Source organism: Lepisosteus oculatus, chromosome 5, assembly GCF_040954835.1.
Source record: "Lepisosteus oculatus isolate fLepOcu1 chromosome 5, fLepOcu1.hap2, whole genome shotgun sequence".
NCBI classification, from domain to species: domain Eukaryota; kingdom Metazoa; phylum Chordata; class Actinopteri; order Semionotiformes; family Lepisosteidae; genus Lepisosteus; species Lepisosteus oculatus.
Window position 1 is genome coordinate 15,354,812 of NC_090700.1, and position 16,906 is coordinate 15,371,717.

The 16,906-nt window shown below is 35.2% G+C and overlaps 1 protein-coding gene across 18 annotated transcripts in view; it reads left to right on the forward strand.

Moving 5' to 3' along the window:
- Positions 1–16,906, forward strand: part of nbeaa (neurobeachin a) — a 354,854-nt gene that overhangs the window by 228,301 nt on the left and 109,647 nt on the right. For all 18 annotated transcript variants that reach the window (XM_015341879.2, XM_069190158.1, XM_069190159.1 and 15 more), the window contains one exon: positions 5,168–5,292. In XM_015341879.2, coding sequence (XP_015197365.1) covers positions 5,168–5,292 — 125 coding nt within the window. The remainder of the gene's footprint in view (positions 1–5,167; positions 5,293–16,906) is intronic.

Consider the following 16,906-nt stretch of genomic DNA (forward strand, 5'->3'; position numbering starts at 1 on the left):
AGACTTCAGACTTGTGAGAAAAAGCTTAATCATTTACTTGGTAGAGGCTGACAGAAGCAGAGTCCAAGCTTTTTCCAGTAGCTGGGCCTCGTGTGCTTTGTGTTGCATTGGCTCTTTTTAAATGAACTTGTCCTGGAGTCTGGCCAAGACATTGACATAGAAAAAGCTGCGTTATGACCTTGTGAGAAGTTTGATGTCTGGGCTGTGCTACTGCACTTTGAATGCCTGGCCCTGTGAAACTGGAAGGGCTTTGGCCCCAAGGATGGTATACAGTGCTGGGGTCCACACAGATGCTTTTGTGACTTAATAATTCATCAATCTGATCATTTGTATTCTTTAAAAAATGACCTTGGTGTGCTTAGTGGAGCGCAGCTGTTGAAGAGAAGGCATAATAAAATGCTTAAATATTTCATTTGTACGGGAATGAATAGCTGTCTGAGTGCGGTGAGCTTTGTTGACTGGTGCTGACACAAAGTCTAGTGTTAAACAAGTGTTTGCAGTCAGATGTCAGCCATTCTACTAAAAAGAGTCAGCACTGAGCTGTAAATTCATCTTCTTTTTTAAATTCAGTGCTAATAAATATTTCCATGTAGCATGTGGAGACATAGTAGGTCTGACCTGAATACCCTATGTCTTTTGGTCTCAGTTTTACAGTGCATGGGCTGAATGATATGGGCTTCATAAATATTGTGACTGCTATATCACCTGTGTAATCTCTTTAACAAAATCTCCCCTACATAAATTAAAGGATTTCTCATTAGGTCCACATTTGTATTTTAATAATTCCACTATGTCAATCTGTCCACTGTATTGATAGTCAAATCCAAAAGCTATTGCGATGTTTTGATTTTTTCCCAGAAATTTTATGAAATCTCTTCTAAATTATCCTTATTTTATTTTGGCTCATGCTGTTAAATGTTTCTGCTTTTGTAAAATTAATCAGAGATATTGCTTATAAATCTCCCTACAGAGGGAAGTGTGGAATTCCATTCTGCAAAGCAAACAAGAAGAACAGCAGCTGAAGAAAAAATATTTAAATGCACAGTAACATGTTCAGATTTTTTTCCACATTTATCACAAAGCACTTTAGGAGCTAAGGGCGGCAATAAATAAAAGTGGCCACGTACCCTTTACTGATAGTTTTCGTTATCAGCGTTGGAAAATTAGCTTTTAAAATGCAGTTTGAAATCCATTTCAGTGATTGATGGGCGATGTGACTAATAAATTTTGTCTGCTTTCCGTGACGCTTGGCTTCCGCGTTTTTTGTCATGGTGTACAATTGGTAAGTAGAGTGTGGAAGTCAAGGGAGCTAATTATTCGTACAGATTGCTGCACTGATGAATAGTCTGTCATTGGTGAGCTATGAAGGACGTGATTTATGGGGCTTTGAAATTCAATGTTTGCTCCATTACAGATATTCAGAAATAATCACCTCTAATGGAAGACTAAGAGAAGTGATGGTGTTTTAAATATGTTACAAGGCCCTTGTCCTTAACCAGTATACAATACTCTGTTATTACCAAGCACTAAGATTAAGATGTTTGCTTATGAGGTCTTAGTTTCCCCTTATTTATCAAAGTATTGTCGATGTAAATGAAGCAACCCTATGTCTCAGTGCTCACTTCTAGGATTTAGAGTGTAAGCAGGATGTCTGAGCATATATGAGACCTGTTTTCCCAAAACCAAGCTCTTCAAGGGAAGTTTCCACTGTTTATTAAAGAAAAACTTTAAAGGAACCATAACTAAGATTTGTACTTTATTTCAAAATGACAGATGTGGCCTAATAACATAAATATTCATTATTCAAGTATAAACATTAACTTGAAGAACTTGACTTTGAGAAACTAGGTTACAGCTTAAAATTGTATGAAAACTACACTTTTTTCTTAATCTTTCATATACTATAGTTTAAAAGGGGGTTGTTTATATAGTCTTTTGTTAATTGTGTTTATTTTTTGGTATAATCTGGATTAGGAATGAAGTATATTTTATTGTTGGTTTTGGAAGCACAGTATACTGTTCAGTACACACTGTTCAGCATGACCCTTTTTAGTGACTATGTTAATACAAAAAATACATTAAAGCATCACTATGATACAAATAGTTTCATTAGGTCCGCTTCTTATATCAACCATTAAATTGGAGATGACATTTTGAATATTATCCTGTAAATATTTTAAATGTTTTTAATTTTGCTGACTTTTATCTGTCAGTATGCAACCCAGGAGCACTCTTGTGTTTTTTTTGCCCCATACAGTCTTTCTTAGTTTTCTATGGGAATTTCACACAGAAAATCCTTGCCTGAGAAGGGATGCTTAGAACAGCAGTAAAAACTGCCAACACTGAATGACAAACAGCATGCACAGGGCTGGACTTCTTCAGTGCCATGTTTAAGTTGACCCAGTGCAGGAGCTTGGCCTTAGGGGCAGGCAAATGAGAAATGAATTCTCTCCAGGCATGGCTCCAAGCACATCCTAATAGCTTTAATACGCTGCCTCTTTCTCCCTGCCTGGTTTTAACATGGTTTCTACACGGTTCTCTAAACCTCTGTCAAGACCACCCTAGATGTGGAGTACTTTATAATTTGCAAATCTGGCATTGTAAAAATTCAACAACGTTGACCACAGGGTTTAAAACTCATAGGTCCTTTTTAGAAAATACATCACAGCAAAAGCTCATGCCCTGAAAAGGTTTAAAACAAAAGGTGAAAGTGAATAATTTAAGAGTTAGTTTAAGTTTTTCATCCATAGTGGTGGACCAGAGTGCCAGTTCTAAAATGTTTTTGTTTGAAAGTAAAGGGTCTTTCCTATAATCATTGATTTAAAAAAAAAAGTCACCAAGAATGATATTAGCTTCTAATGAGTATTTTACTCTAGTACCCTATCTAAGGCATAAATAATGTTCCCAAACAAATAAGAAATTCTTAAAATGGCTTTGGTTCCCTTTCTTGCAATCAACATGTCAAGAATATTATGTTTTTCAGAAACCGTTATTACAAAACATCACTTACCGAACATTTCTATTTTATAACTTTTTTTTAGGATTAATAGATTTGCTTTTTATATTATTAGCAGGTTCAACAGTTACCTTTACATTTTTACCAGTCCCGTAGAATGAATCTGTTTTGGAGTCATAGTTATAGTGAGGTGATATAATCTGTTCTTTGCCTGCATCAGATTTACATTTTCTCTGTGTAATCTCACAGTTACAATATCATTTAAGTGGGTTTCACCCTTCAGTTACTTGACATCTTTCTTTTTCTCCTGCAAGCTTTATGAAAATGACGGAGGACAGCATTCGGTTGTTGAAGCTTTTCATATATAAACTTTTAGCAGTGGGCCTGTTCATACAGACACATACTCACATGATTGATGTTAAACTGAAGATCAGCTATATCCGTTGTGAGCTGTGTGTTAAGTCTCTGGAGTCTTGTGATTTCTGTCATTTGTAGATATAATATTCAAGGAATGAGGTGGTAGCTTTTGTAATGTGATCCCTTATAACACTTTAATCTGTTTAAACTGCTTGAATATTATACTGGAAAAAGCTATACAATGAAATCCGTGGCTGGGAGCTAAGGACTTAATTCTGCTCAGCATGTCAAATCTGCACTCGAATTTTCTTCACGCCTGCAAATACAGTGAGATATAACAATTTGCTTGGGGGAAACGGATATCTTTTGTGTAAATGCTGGTACTTTATGAATTGTTAAAATAAAAATCAGCTCTGCAATAAACTGTGAAGGTGTTGAGTTAGTGCTGTCAATAAAAGGAACTTCACTAGAGTGTGAACAAATTAAAGAAAGAATTGTGTTCTAGATGGAGTTGCATAGATTTGCTCTGTTGCAAATTGCATTTTTTTCCAGGGGAATTCCATTTTATTAACATTCCTCATAATAGCTTTAGCTATTAGCAGTGAGCAGACTTTAAAAACATGAATATTTTTGCTATATTTTAAATTTGTACGTATTTGTAACACACTGAAACGTTTCATCCTGAAACGAAGAATTTAAGAAATTGGCAGTAAAATCTTTCTTTTGTTTGTTTTCGGGCCTTTGTTAGCTTTGATTTGAAAATGAAGTAGAAATAGATCCTAAGAGTGAAACTGGGTAAAATACCTTATGTGAACAGAACGGCGTGTTTCTAAATTTATTATATGTTCTACTGCAGTATTAATGAAAAGGACTCTTTATTTAACTATACAGCATGCTGTATTCATGAAACTAGTATTTCATTCATTGAAACATGAAATTATAAGGAAAAAAAAATCCAACTGACATATCTATTTCCTTTTCATCAGCACAAATTCCTCACCACTGCTGCTGATGAAGATAGACCACATGCTGTACTTGTACTGCATTGTTGTGTCATCTGCCTTAAAGTATTTTAATCATCACTCTCCTTTTACTTGTTTTTTTAACTCACTTTCAGTAAATTAACTGCAGCATTTTCAGCACAGGCCCTTCTTGAGGAAACACAAAAGCCTTTGAAATTTCTCCAGCTAAAGAACACTTGAAAAAAGAAGCACTTAGTAACCTGATGCGAGCACTGGCACTTAATGGTTTGCATTAGCTCCAAGCAATAAAATTATCCAAGGTCCTCGCTAATGTTGGAATAATAATTTACAAAGATGGTTACCACATGCTGAAACTTTTCTCTTTTTTTTTTAGCTCTAATTCAGTGTTATTAATAATGAATAAAAATGCAATTTTCTTTTGGGTTGCTCCAGGGGCCTTGGGAATCAATTCAATGAATATTTCAGCACATTATTTTAATCATTGGCTCCACATATGCAAGTGGGACAGTATTTTATAGTCCATGCTTTATTCTGCGGAGAGACCCCCACCATCATTAAACTGCATGCTGTCTGCGTTGAGGTTGCCGCCTTTGATTTACAAGACTTGTTAAAAACACAGTAAAAAAGAAAGCAAGCTGTGCCATTTATACTTGTAATTTGATGCTGTATTTGTTACTTGAACTCGCTGTGATTTACATCCTGAGCTGCTGGTACCACTGTTTGATAGAAGCTTCTCTGAGCTACTTGCAGGTCACTACGGTCCTCAATATGTGCAAGAAATTGCTAGGTTATCACAGTGAGTCTCCTCTTTCAGGTTAAGTGTGCAAAAAGAGGTCACTCTGCTAACGCGACCCGTGTGTCTTTCACGCAGCCTGCTGCACGATTTCTGGCGTCTGGACTACTGGGAGGATGACCTGAGGAGAAGACGGCGGTTTGTCCGCAATGCCTTCGGCTCCACCCATGCAGACGTCACGCTGAAATCCCTGGAAGACTACGGTCAGTGGCCATCGTCCTTCAGAATTGCCAAAAGTCGATTGCCTTCTCCACACTGATTCCCCTAACTTTTTTATTATTTTATTTCTAATACATACATGTATTTTATTTCTAATACATGCCGCCATGAAACTTCTGCCACGTAACCATGATACAAGACCACCTTATAACAACACGGCTCAGGTTGCGATTTATTCCCGTTAGATGGATGTTCCTGTTTGACGGGGGGTTCTTTAGAAAACGTTCAGAATAAATTTGAATAACAAATTTTTAAATTTCACAATAATAACAGGACAGATTTGTGGATACTTCACTGTTACGTCATTTCATGGTGTATAGACTCGGAGCCGACTTCAACTCAAAAATCAAAGAGAAGAAAAATGTTTCAGTTCCTAATGACCACACTAATGAGAAAAATATGTATATGTTTGTGAACCCCGTAATTATATATGGAAACATTTACTCACTAGGTTGAATGGGGTTGAATCTAGGTTGCACTGTTGTATTATAAATGTGTTTTTTGTTTCTAAACCAAATAACTGGTGCACTACTTAATCAAAACTGAATTGCCTTATGCTTTTATTTTTTCCTAATGACTATGCAGTGGAGTTTTTCCTCTCTCATATTTTCAATTATCTTATTATTTAATACTGACCCAAATCAAGGTCTAAATATCTAAATCAGTCATACAGCAGAAGTCAACAACAGGAGCAATTGCAAACTCTATGATGCTCTCTATTTTGACATCCTATATAATGTTAGTTTTTGTTTTTCGGTGGGGAGATTAAATAAACAATTGTTCAGGTGCATTAAGAGATCCAATGAAAACCATCAGTTCTCAGATTCAGGGACACATTGTATTAATCTATAACACAAGGTGCAGTAGAGATAAATGGTGTAGGCAAAAGCAATGTCAGGTCTAGAATGCTTATATTCTTTGTTTTATATTATTTCATTCTCTAGGTTTTAACATGCCTGTATTCTTTGTTTCATATTATTTCATTCTCTAGGTTTTAACATTATTTTTTTTTAAATGAGTGGATGCAAAATTCTAGTTTATCACTCTTCACACTTTGTTTTAAAAAAATGTCTGCTGTGTTTAAAAAAATGTCTGCTGCTTTTTTTTAAAAAGTGCTTGAATACTCTTGAAAAGTACAAATTGATCAGACTTTTCCATATGTTTTCAGTTAATCTCATCCATACACTGTTTATCCACAGAAGTGTAAAATGTGGGGCCACCAGTAGCCAATTTATATAGTACCTAGTTTGTAGTTTTTTTTAAATAAAATTAATTTGATTTGAGGTATTAATTGGTAATTACAATAGACCTGTTGTATTTGTTGTAATACTCTACTTTTTTGTCCTGTTGTCTTTGCATTTCTACTGTATCTAGTTTTTGTCCTCAAGTATTTCTGACACACTGCACCTTGCAGAACGTTGGAGGTGTTTTTGCTTTATTTTGAATTCCCAAGGCCATGGGACAGCTTTTTGTTTTGCTTCATGGGAATTACCTAAAACCTATTAATTGTTAAGCCTAACAATTAATGTCAGCCTTTTGATTTGTAGCTGTGACTAAGTGCAATATAGACACAATTTTCTCAGAAAAAAGAAGTGTTCTCTAGCCACACAACAAACTCCCTCTCATCCAAGTGTCGCTTACTTCTTTCTCATTCATATCCTGGTGTTTTCCATCCTACAGTTCAGGTTCTTTGTAGTGACTCCAATAGTACAATTTGCCTACAAACAGATTTTGGAGCTCTTTACTCTTAACATACAGTATATTGTCATAAGTTTAAAAATGGAACTTAATCTGTTTTAGAATACAGACATTGTGGTTGTAGGATTAGTTTGCATCATAGACATTTCTCTTTGGACATAATCCTGATATTTTATGAGGAGTGCATAGTGATGTGTATTTCTCTTTTTGATAGGCAGCTCAGTATCATGTTGCTTTGTGGATTGACTCTTATCAAATATGAAGGATACATTTCTTTGTGTGAGAAACATGGGACAGTATCTTGTGCTTTACTTGTCACTTGTTCTAGAATCCTAGTGATTGAAAAGTCCTTCCGTCACTTGGTGCTTTTAATGAGCAGAATAATTTATAAGACTGTTGTGAAAAGGATCTAGCTCATTCTGAAGTTACACTATACTGGAAAGCTGTTAATAAAAGAGTCAAGGGCAAGTCTCCACTTTCTTGGTGAATGTGTTCTCTCAAGTGGAAATTTCAGCTGCATTTTGTTCTACATGTTGTAGTGTTTTTTTTTTCCACTTCATTACAAATACCTCAACAGCTTAATTAAACAGGTAGAAAAATTGTCTGGACCATTGTGTTCTTAGGGCTGTATTCATGAAACTTTACCACTGAGGTAAGTTAGAACCTGTTATTTCCCTAGTGTGAAGACCAGATGAATACTTTGGTAAAGTGTTGCATAAAATGTTCCGATGATAAGAGGAAAATTAGTTTAAATGTTTCTTTTGATTTTGTAACACTGGAGGCTTGTCTCTTTTCAAGAAATAAACCTAGCTGTTTTAAGAAGCTGCCTCTGGTTTCTTGAAATTAAAACGGGGAGTTAAAATGACGACAATTTAAAGCTTAGACAATTTAAACAAATTAATGATTTGTTCATTTACAAATAAATTAGCAACTATTCTGGCAATTTGCAATGGGACAATATTTGTATATCCTTAGGACATTATGCTAATATGATTTCCACCTTTGTGCTGATTGATAAAATTGTTAAGTAATCAGTAACATTTGTAGCTATTTAGCATTGGATATAATTATTTTTTCAGGCGCTAATTTGCATTTGAATTAGGGTGATTTTAGGTAATGAACACGTATGTAAGCACTTTTGGAACAACACTGTGTGATGTGGTTTAGAACAGAAATCTGATATTGGTGTTTCTCAGAACTGCAACTGCAGCAGCAAATCTGAAGGAGGCTCAAATTGTCAGACCTCAGATGGTGGCAAAGATAATGACAACACAAGAAGAGTATGTACTTGTCTAGGTATAGTTTTTTAGATTTAACACATGATAGTATGAAAATGTGATTGTGCCTGCGTAGATTAGCTGCTGTGACCTATGTGAAGCTCAAAGTAAAGAACTTGAATTTCCTACAAAATGTTGTAGTGTACCTCACATGTGAAAGTGATTCATACGATTATAACTGCTGTACTGAAATAAGGAGTAGTGACAATATGTCAGAAGTCAGTTCCAGAGTTGCTGTAACAGGATTTGGAGACATTGATTGCACACACATTTAACTGAAAATGCCTTCAAACAATATGGATATGTATATACTATTAATACAGATAGGAACAAGTAATTGGTTTATTCCATGCTGAAAAGAGAAGAAAGAAAACACAACATTTCGGCCGTGGAGCCTTCTTCGGGTTTCAAACCTAAATACAGATAGGTTTTGTTCTCTGAAAGTGCAGATAATTTTAGCTGCATCATATACAGTAATACCTGGAGCATAGACAACAGTATGTGCAAACGTTTGTCTCCAGACAGGATTTTAATATTTTGACACTGACTGCTGTGTTTTATCACTTTCAGGGACCAAATACTCCAAATGGTATATACTGTAATGGTATATAACTTAGTGTTAAAATACTGCCAACAAGTTTGAAATTATTGGAAATGCATTCTTTCCTTTTAATTAGCTCTCATGAAGAATGAGGACTACGTTGCCAAATCGGTATGGTATTTTTTATAATGTTACTAAACCAATAAATTAACACAGCAAGTACACCATTATTAACTGAACAGTGGATACATGTTGTGACCTCGCCTGTAGATATAAGAGAATACAATTACTTCTTGATATGGAAACGACAATCTAGCTGTTAAAATCTTAGTAAACGTTTGATTAAACATTGGTGACTCTATCAACACATCTGTGAACACGTGTGCAGATTATTAAATTATCAGTTATAGTAATAATTGTGTTCTTCAAATGTATGTATACTACATTAATAGGTATTCAGTAGCTGTTTCTAATATTGTTTTTAATCATAGCAATCCAGCTGAGCTGAGAAAAATCGGTTTAGGAAATTTACTAATGTTCCCAGAAACTAATTCCTATTACTGTATATAGTCATTAATAACAGACGTTTTGTATGTGACCTGCAACAATCAAGAATTTTGTTTCAGTACAGTTCATTCTTTAATGAACATAATGATTTATTTTCAAAGTATGATCAAACTGTGTTGATTACTGAAATTTGTTTGAAAATTCTGCATTTGCTACAGCAGTGCTATTTTTTTAACATCTTGCCTATATTTTTAATTATGACGGAGGACTCTTTAATATATTCAGTGTACAGTGATATATAAAAAAATGACAACTTGCATTATCATCCTGGTGGCAGAGGGGAACTTGAAAAGCACTCATTTTTGGCAACAAAACCATTTGAGGAGAAAAACAGGCCTATTTAAGTCACAATTGGGAAATCATTAGTGTGTCCTGATTAGGAAGGACAGAGGGGCACATTATATAACTGCATGGTTCACATTTTGACAGCAAGAGTGGTTTGATTGTACAGTTTTTGACATCCACTTTGGATAGTAGATTGACTATAAAACAAGGGCACAAATATGAGAGTTAACTATATGTCTAGATGTAATATACAGTAAGTTACTACATTGAGGCTTTGTGTATGTGTACCACTGAGGAAGAAGCACTCAGCCAGGAAGGTAGATGTTACTGAAGCTCCATGTAGCTGTAGTGGAAAGCATCAAGCTTAATAGGTTTTGATCAGACATTACAGAAAAGGGCAGGTCCAAACAGCACAGCACAAACAGAGGCACTGTGACAAAATTAATCAGTCACATCCATGGCAGAAAATAATAAGGTAATGCTGAGGAAAGCAGATGAGAGAATGTGTGAGCTCCTAAGGGATGAGTCTGTTCTGCACCTGACTTATCAAAGAACGTGCATCTATCCACATATGACCTTGAGAGATCAAAAAGGGTTCCAGGTCTGCCTCATACTTGATCATTATTCACTACCAATTGCTGGAATATTAATATAATGCGGCTTTTAATTAACAGACTCTGTTTCCTAAGAGCTGCCAGCTGTCCCTGAGTTAAAACCTCACTTCCTGTAACTGGGCTAGAGAAAATATGAATATGTAACTGTGTAATATGCCAATACAGTTGAGTATACAAAACACTGTAGAAAAACTATGAAGATTTAATGACCTTTTTTCTATTTACTGCGATGATAATACAAGCTCTGTACAAGCATCTTATTCAGTTTTACCTTTAAAAATGCTTTAAAAACTGATGTAGATTGTCTGAACTTGAAATGACATTCTCAGTTTTTGTTTGATCCCATTAGAAGACGTATGTGCTTTGTGCTGTAGCCTCATTATATAATCATGGCCTAGTTCTAAAATTCTCAAATGTAATAATATAGAAAAATAACGAAAACCTGATAACAGAACACGAAAACAGCATGGGAAGCAGCAAGAGAGAAGATTCCCTCTTGCTAACAGTATGCTTTGTTCAGAACTATTATATTCAGATGCCATTATTCTGTAATTTACATTTGTCAATTACCACACTAGCTGAAATAATAATTTGGTTACATTTCTTGGGTTTGTCAGCATCATGTATACAGTACATATATGCTGACCATATTATGAAGATGAGCATACATTCAGTATTTACCAAAACCAAAGTTAAAAAAATATATGACTTTTCAATATGTTAAGTATAAATGTGGTATCTGTCAAAAAGAGTCATTGTCAATTTAGAAATATAGTACATGTATCAAATTTTGTTCATACTAGAACACTTTGTATTTTGAGAATCCTCTTTTGGTATTGGTAACCTTGAATGTGCATCCTGTAACCATTTAACAGGTTTTTTAAGCTTCTCCTGAGGAATATTTGACTCCTCCTCCATGCTGACCTTCTCCAGCTCCTCCAGGCTACAAGGCCTGCGCTTGTGACCTGTGCCCTTTGGCTCATGTCATAAATGTTCTACTGGAGACTGTGATGACCTACCAAGCACACTGATTTTTATGCACTCTTAACCATGGAACTCTTCTGATGATACCAGATTCATGAGCTCAACCTCAAATGGTAGCTTTGGAGAAGTTGGATTCTCATCATGCCAGAGTTTTTTTTTACTTTGCCCTATTTTTTTTGGGCAATATAAAAAAAAATACTCTGGCACGATCAGAATATACCTTTGCTACTTTTCTGACCACACATTTAGGTAAAACCTTCCTATTTCCTCTTTCTTATGGGTTAACAACTTGATGAGGGACGCCACAGTCCAGACGGGATTTTTGGATCTTTTAGATTTCTTTTAACCGCCACTAGAGTTGTTGTGGGTGTTGATCTTTTAACCTAGATCTTCAAACAGTTCTCTGACTTTGTTCTTGTTTATGTGGCACATAGTGATTGTCCTTGTGTCCGCTCTCCTTTAATACCAGTTGGGAATCAAGGTGAATTCTAGAAGCTTCCTGAAGATTTCTAGGGTTTTGTGAAACTACCAGATAACTGAAAATCATCAGAGGGTTAAATAATATACACATCTACTGCTACATCTGTTCTCTTTCTTTTTCTTTTTCTTTTTCTTTTTACCATTTACAACCACTTTTGTGCAATATATGCCAGGGACCTGTGCAATACATTTACATTTATATTTATATCTATGGTTACATCTATATTTATATTCATACGTGTGATACGATTTTCTGTGTACTGTTCTGTTCTAGTTTGCTCTTGTGTGTCCGGACTGTGAGTAACTTTTGTATTGTATTGTATGTATTGTACTATTATTATATAATTCATTACACTGTGGCTGTCTTGTGTGTGTTAAGCTGCTGTTGCACTGCAATTTCCCTCACGGGATCAATAAAGTATCTATCTATCTAAACATTATTTTTACTGTTATGCTATTAATGAATTCAGGACTCCAATTTAATCAATGTTGAAATATCTTGATCTATACCTTTTCTTTACTAAATCAAATTTTATTTTCGGCTCATCAAAGGTGTGAATAATTGCAGAGGCTAGAACATGACGGTTGATTAGAACATGTTAGGGGGAATAGAAGATTTCTCATATACTGTACTGTACCATCAGCACCATACAGCTAACAGTGATCATCATGTTACCTACAGTGGCATCTCTGTCTGCCAATGTCACTGCCACTACCACTTTCAGAAAAAAAACTTCTCAAGTCAAAGTGAAATGTAACAGAGAAATTGTTCAGTGTACATGCCTGAAGACATCATGATTTCCCTTTAAACCTATTGGTGTGATCTTAATTCTCCCTTCAATGAGTGAAGTGGCTAATAAACACAAAGCAGGAAACTATTACAGAATGAAAAAGAATACTTGCAGGAGATCACAAAGTATGTTAGAAATTACTAAGGAATGTCTGCTATGTTAAAGTCTGTGCTTATTTAGCAACTATGTTACTATCATAAAGTACTACAGCATCATAAAGTATCATGTGGTACCTTTTCATAATGGATAGCTGTCAGGCTAACTGCAGTTCGATTTCAATATCCATTTGGGTTTATTTCACCCTTTGACTCTTTAAAAACCGCAGCATCGTCTATTAGCAGACCTGTCAGCATAACAAGTGCATTCTATTTCTGGCTCCTTCTTTAATAACCTTTTGTGTTACTCACAGGCAGTTCACATAATCGGAGTATATTGTCAGCTTATTGGAATTGGGCAAGCATGAAATGGAAGTCACATTAATATTGATCCAAGTCTTTAACTGCAGTGTTTTACTTATCAGTGTCCTTGCTGTCTCATTTCAGGTGACCAGTTATTCACTAATGTGTTAAATTCAGTGACACTCATGGGCAGATCTGTGTTGCTAATTTTCCACAGCAGCATGATCTAGATTTAATATAAATATGTGGTATCAGTCCTTGATCAGAGGTTTATTATGCATCCCAACTTATTGAAAATATCTCATCAGCTTTTATTTGGGAGATATTGTTTTGTCCTTTGCCAACAAATTGGATGTGTCTAATAATGTGCCATCCTGTTTTTTTCTTTTTACTGAAGTCCAAGTGTTTAGAAAGTGGAAGTGAGTGATATGAACGCCAAGATTCTAAAGACCATAGAAAATTATGTAAAGCTGTAGTCCATCAGAATTTTGCGTCTTTTTAAACTGAAAACAACTTTAGTGAATGTTCAAAGACAGCATATAGAAAAGTTCAATTAGTTTCAAATAATAGTGCTTTCAAAATAAAAATATTATTTTTACCTAGTTTTAGATTTTTGGAATCATTATAACACAGTGAAGATATTTCACTTGTTTCTTTTAATATATGCTGCCAGGATACCTTGCTCCAGAAATATGGAACTGGTGTTTTAACTGTTCCTCTTTATATCAGTGCCTTTACATTGCCTTCCATTGTGTCTTCTTTTATTGTATGTATTACACTGTATTTTTACTTGTAATACTGCTTTTTCTGTAGTCCACTTATTGCTAGTTCCAGTGCTGCATATGATAGTGCTTTCCAACATAATATGAAGTCATTTCTGGCAGATGAAGGGGGTTTTGAAACAGTAATGACAGAACAGTAAAGTAAAGCAAAACAACAAAGCACCTGGATCTCAAATTTAGCTCGTGCAGAAAGTTTTGTTTGCCTCCTACCTAGTTATAAAATATGTATAATGCTTAAAGGGTTAAAATAACAGCCACCAACTATAAATGTATTTTTACAAGGCTCAGATGAAAAACTCAGTTTTCTTCAGAGAGGGAACGCCCGTTGTACAGCTGCTGAATTCCAGATGTTGGCAATATCAGTGCTTCCTGTGAGTGTATCTAGGTAGGAGTGATATCCTTTTGCTGTGACTCAAGCTCAGATACAGAGACTCTTAACACAGCCAATAAGCTAAACTAAAATAGTCGTTTCTGTGTTCCAGTGTTAAAGAGCACTGAGTATAAACCAACTTGGTAATATTTTTCTTTTGGAATAAAACATTAATCCAACAGAAATGTATTTAGGTCACCTTTAAATTGTAATCATTTTTCTTTTTCATTTTGCATTATAAACATATCTTAATTACATAGCAATGAATAATTCTGAATTATTTTTCCTAGTGTTTTCTTTGCTCCATAACTAACAGCTTGATACCATTAACCGAGGACTGCTTATTTTGTTTGATTTGAATATACATGTCCATGTTCAAGGAGGAAGAATAAAAAGGAGGGTAATAATGGTTGAGACAAAGTCTCCACGAGGAGGTACTTAACTACTCTGTTTATGTTTATCACAGCACAGAATAAAATGGGAGCCGTTATACTAATTGTAATCTAGACCAAAGGTCAGCACTACCTAGGACCCTATTTCTAAGAATCGTGCAGTTCTGATGGCTTTTATGAACCTCAAAGAAAAGACAAGGTGGTGATTTTTTTGAGGGATGCCCTTTGAATCATTAATTAGCCTGTAGACGTGTATCTTGAAAAGTAGAACTGTAAAGACCCACAAACTGTAAAATAAAATTAACTTGGTTCTGATAAAATAGGCACATACAGTATACTGTATGTATGTGTGTGTGTTCTTTTGGGTTTTGACATTTAAATGCTTTTTTTGGCACTTGGTATTTTCCAGCATCTTAGTACAGTATGAGAAAATTATTTTTTGTGTTTTCAGTTCATCTACATTTATTTATTTTCTGTAATCATCTTAACACAATCTCATTTTCTTATTCCCCATATTCTTACCCTATGTAAGTGTTTAGGGTTCTCCTAATCCCACTGACCGGTGACCCTGTTATCCGATTATGTATATTTTGAGTCCCAGAGACTATAATAAAAATGCACTCAGGAGATTTTTATTACATTAAGCATACTGTACTATACCCCCTTGAAGATTTGCCACTGAAAGCCATGGTGTATTTTTGCAAGGTCACAGGGACATCAGGCTTATCCAAGGTAGGAAAAAAAAAACACGAGATCAAGCTCATTTGCTTTTAAGAATTATGCAGGACAGGTCACAGTGATTGTTTAAGTAAAACATTATGTTCGTGTTAGGCTGCTGTACTATTTTTTATATTATTTTCTAATGTTTAATAGCTATGGAACCAAGAAAAACACATGCTGCCTGACTCCACTTGAGCTATAAAAAACACGCACACAACCTCTGCCCACAAAAAATGCTATACTTTAGCATTTATATGAAACATGGACCTTTGGCAACAATGGCAGGCTTGATTTATGCAGAGTCCTTTCCTTTTAAATGCTTTCAACTATATCTGTACCATATTTAACAGTAAAACTACTGAACACTTAAACATTTCCAGTTCGGGAGCCTCTAGTAGAAATTGTAAAATCAGACTGACCGCAGACTTTAACCATTTCAGAAATCTAGACATCCTCATTTATTTAAGCAAATGTTCAAAGATGAATGCATTATTTGAAAAGACTTTGGTTAAACACAGATTCACTTCTCAGGTATGCACTGATGATGACACATGTAGGTCTGTGCGAGGTTCTTCTTTTTAAGAACTTCAGAACCAAATCCATTGACATCCATTTACAATCCACTTACATTAAGGCACAGTACATTCTTGATTTCCTATTGCAACGCAACACCACTGTTGCAATGCCCGAAAGAAGCGTGAAAAATACTAATGTTTTAAACAGGTGTAACTAAAAAAAGAAATGTCTTTTTAAGGCTGTTAAGATAAATCTTTAGGGGGCTCTGAAACATTTGCCACTTTCCCAGTGGCATTATCTATAAAGACTGTTTCTTTTTTCCTAGGGTAATTTAAGGGCAACATAATGTTGTTCAACAAGAAATAGCATTGTGAAGTATTTTTTCAAATAGTCTTTACAATGTATAAAAAAAGCTTTGTTAACAATGAAGTCATTCAAGGGCCTATGTACAAAACTTCCTAAACCAGACTCAAAATTCCAGTGTGCAAAATGTTGTTGATATGTATTAGAATATTCAAACCTTGTTAAATGGTCAGTATGTCTGCATTTCAGCCACAGAAATTAAATATCATAAAATGACATGGAATACAATAGCCAACAACAGCATGATAAATATATACCCGTGCAATTATTGCCCCTTTATGAAGTGTCATTTGCAACCCACAGAATTAACTGTTACTATAATGCTTACCATTTTTTGTTGCATCCCCCTTGGTGAAATCTCAGTAAGCATAGGTATATCAATACCTTTGACAGCATCTTGTCCAGTCTTAGCTTTATCTGTATTCAGATGATAAAAGCTCCTCAGTACTGGGATGGAAAAGCTCTAAGAAAAATCAGATTGTTGCTGTAAGGGATGTTGGGGGATCGGTAGGTAGACCTCTGGACCTGAATTTCCAAACCAAAGCCCCAGTATGGTGACTGTGAACACTGTGATGTAGGATAAGAGGTTAACTGGAACGCTATTTTCATATTTTGGGACTAGGAAGAATCAGCATTGTTCAGTACATTTCAAACCGCTATACTGTTAAAGTAAATTGTACACAGTAACTTCTTAAACCTCCCAATTTACATAAAAAATAGGCGATTTCCAGGTATGCACAGCACTGTATTCTGTGATTCACAATGTGAATGTGAATGTGTTCCGGCTTTATTACATTGTGAAGTAGCAGGCTTGTGATCT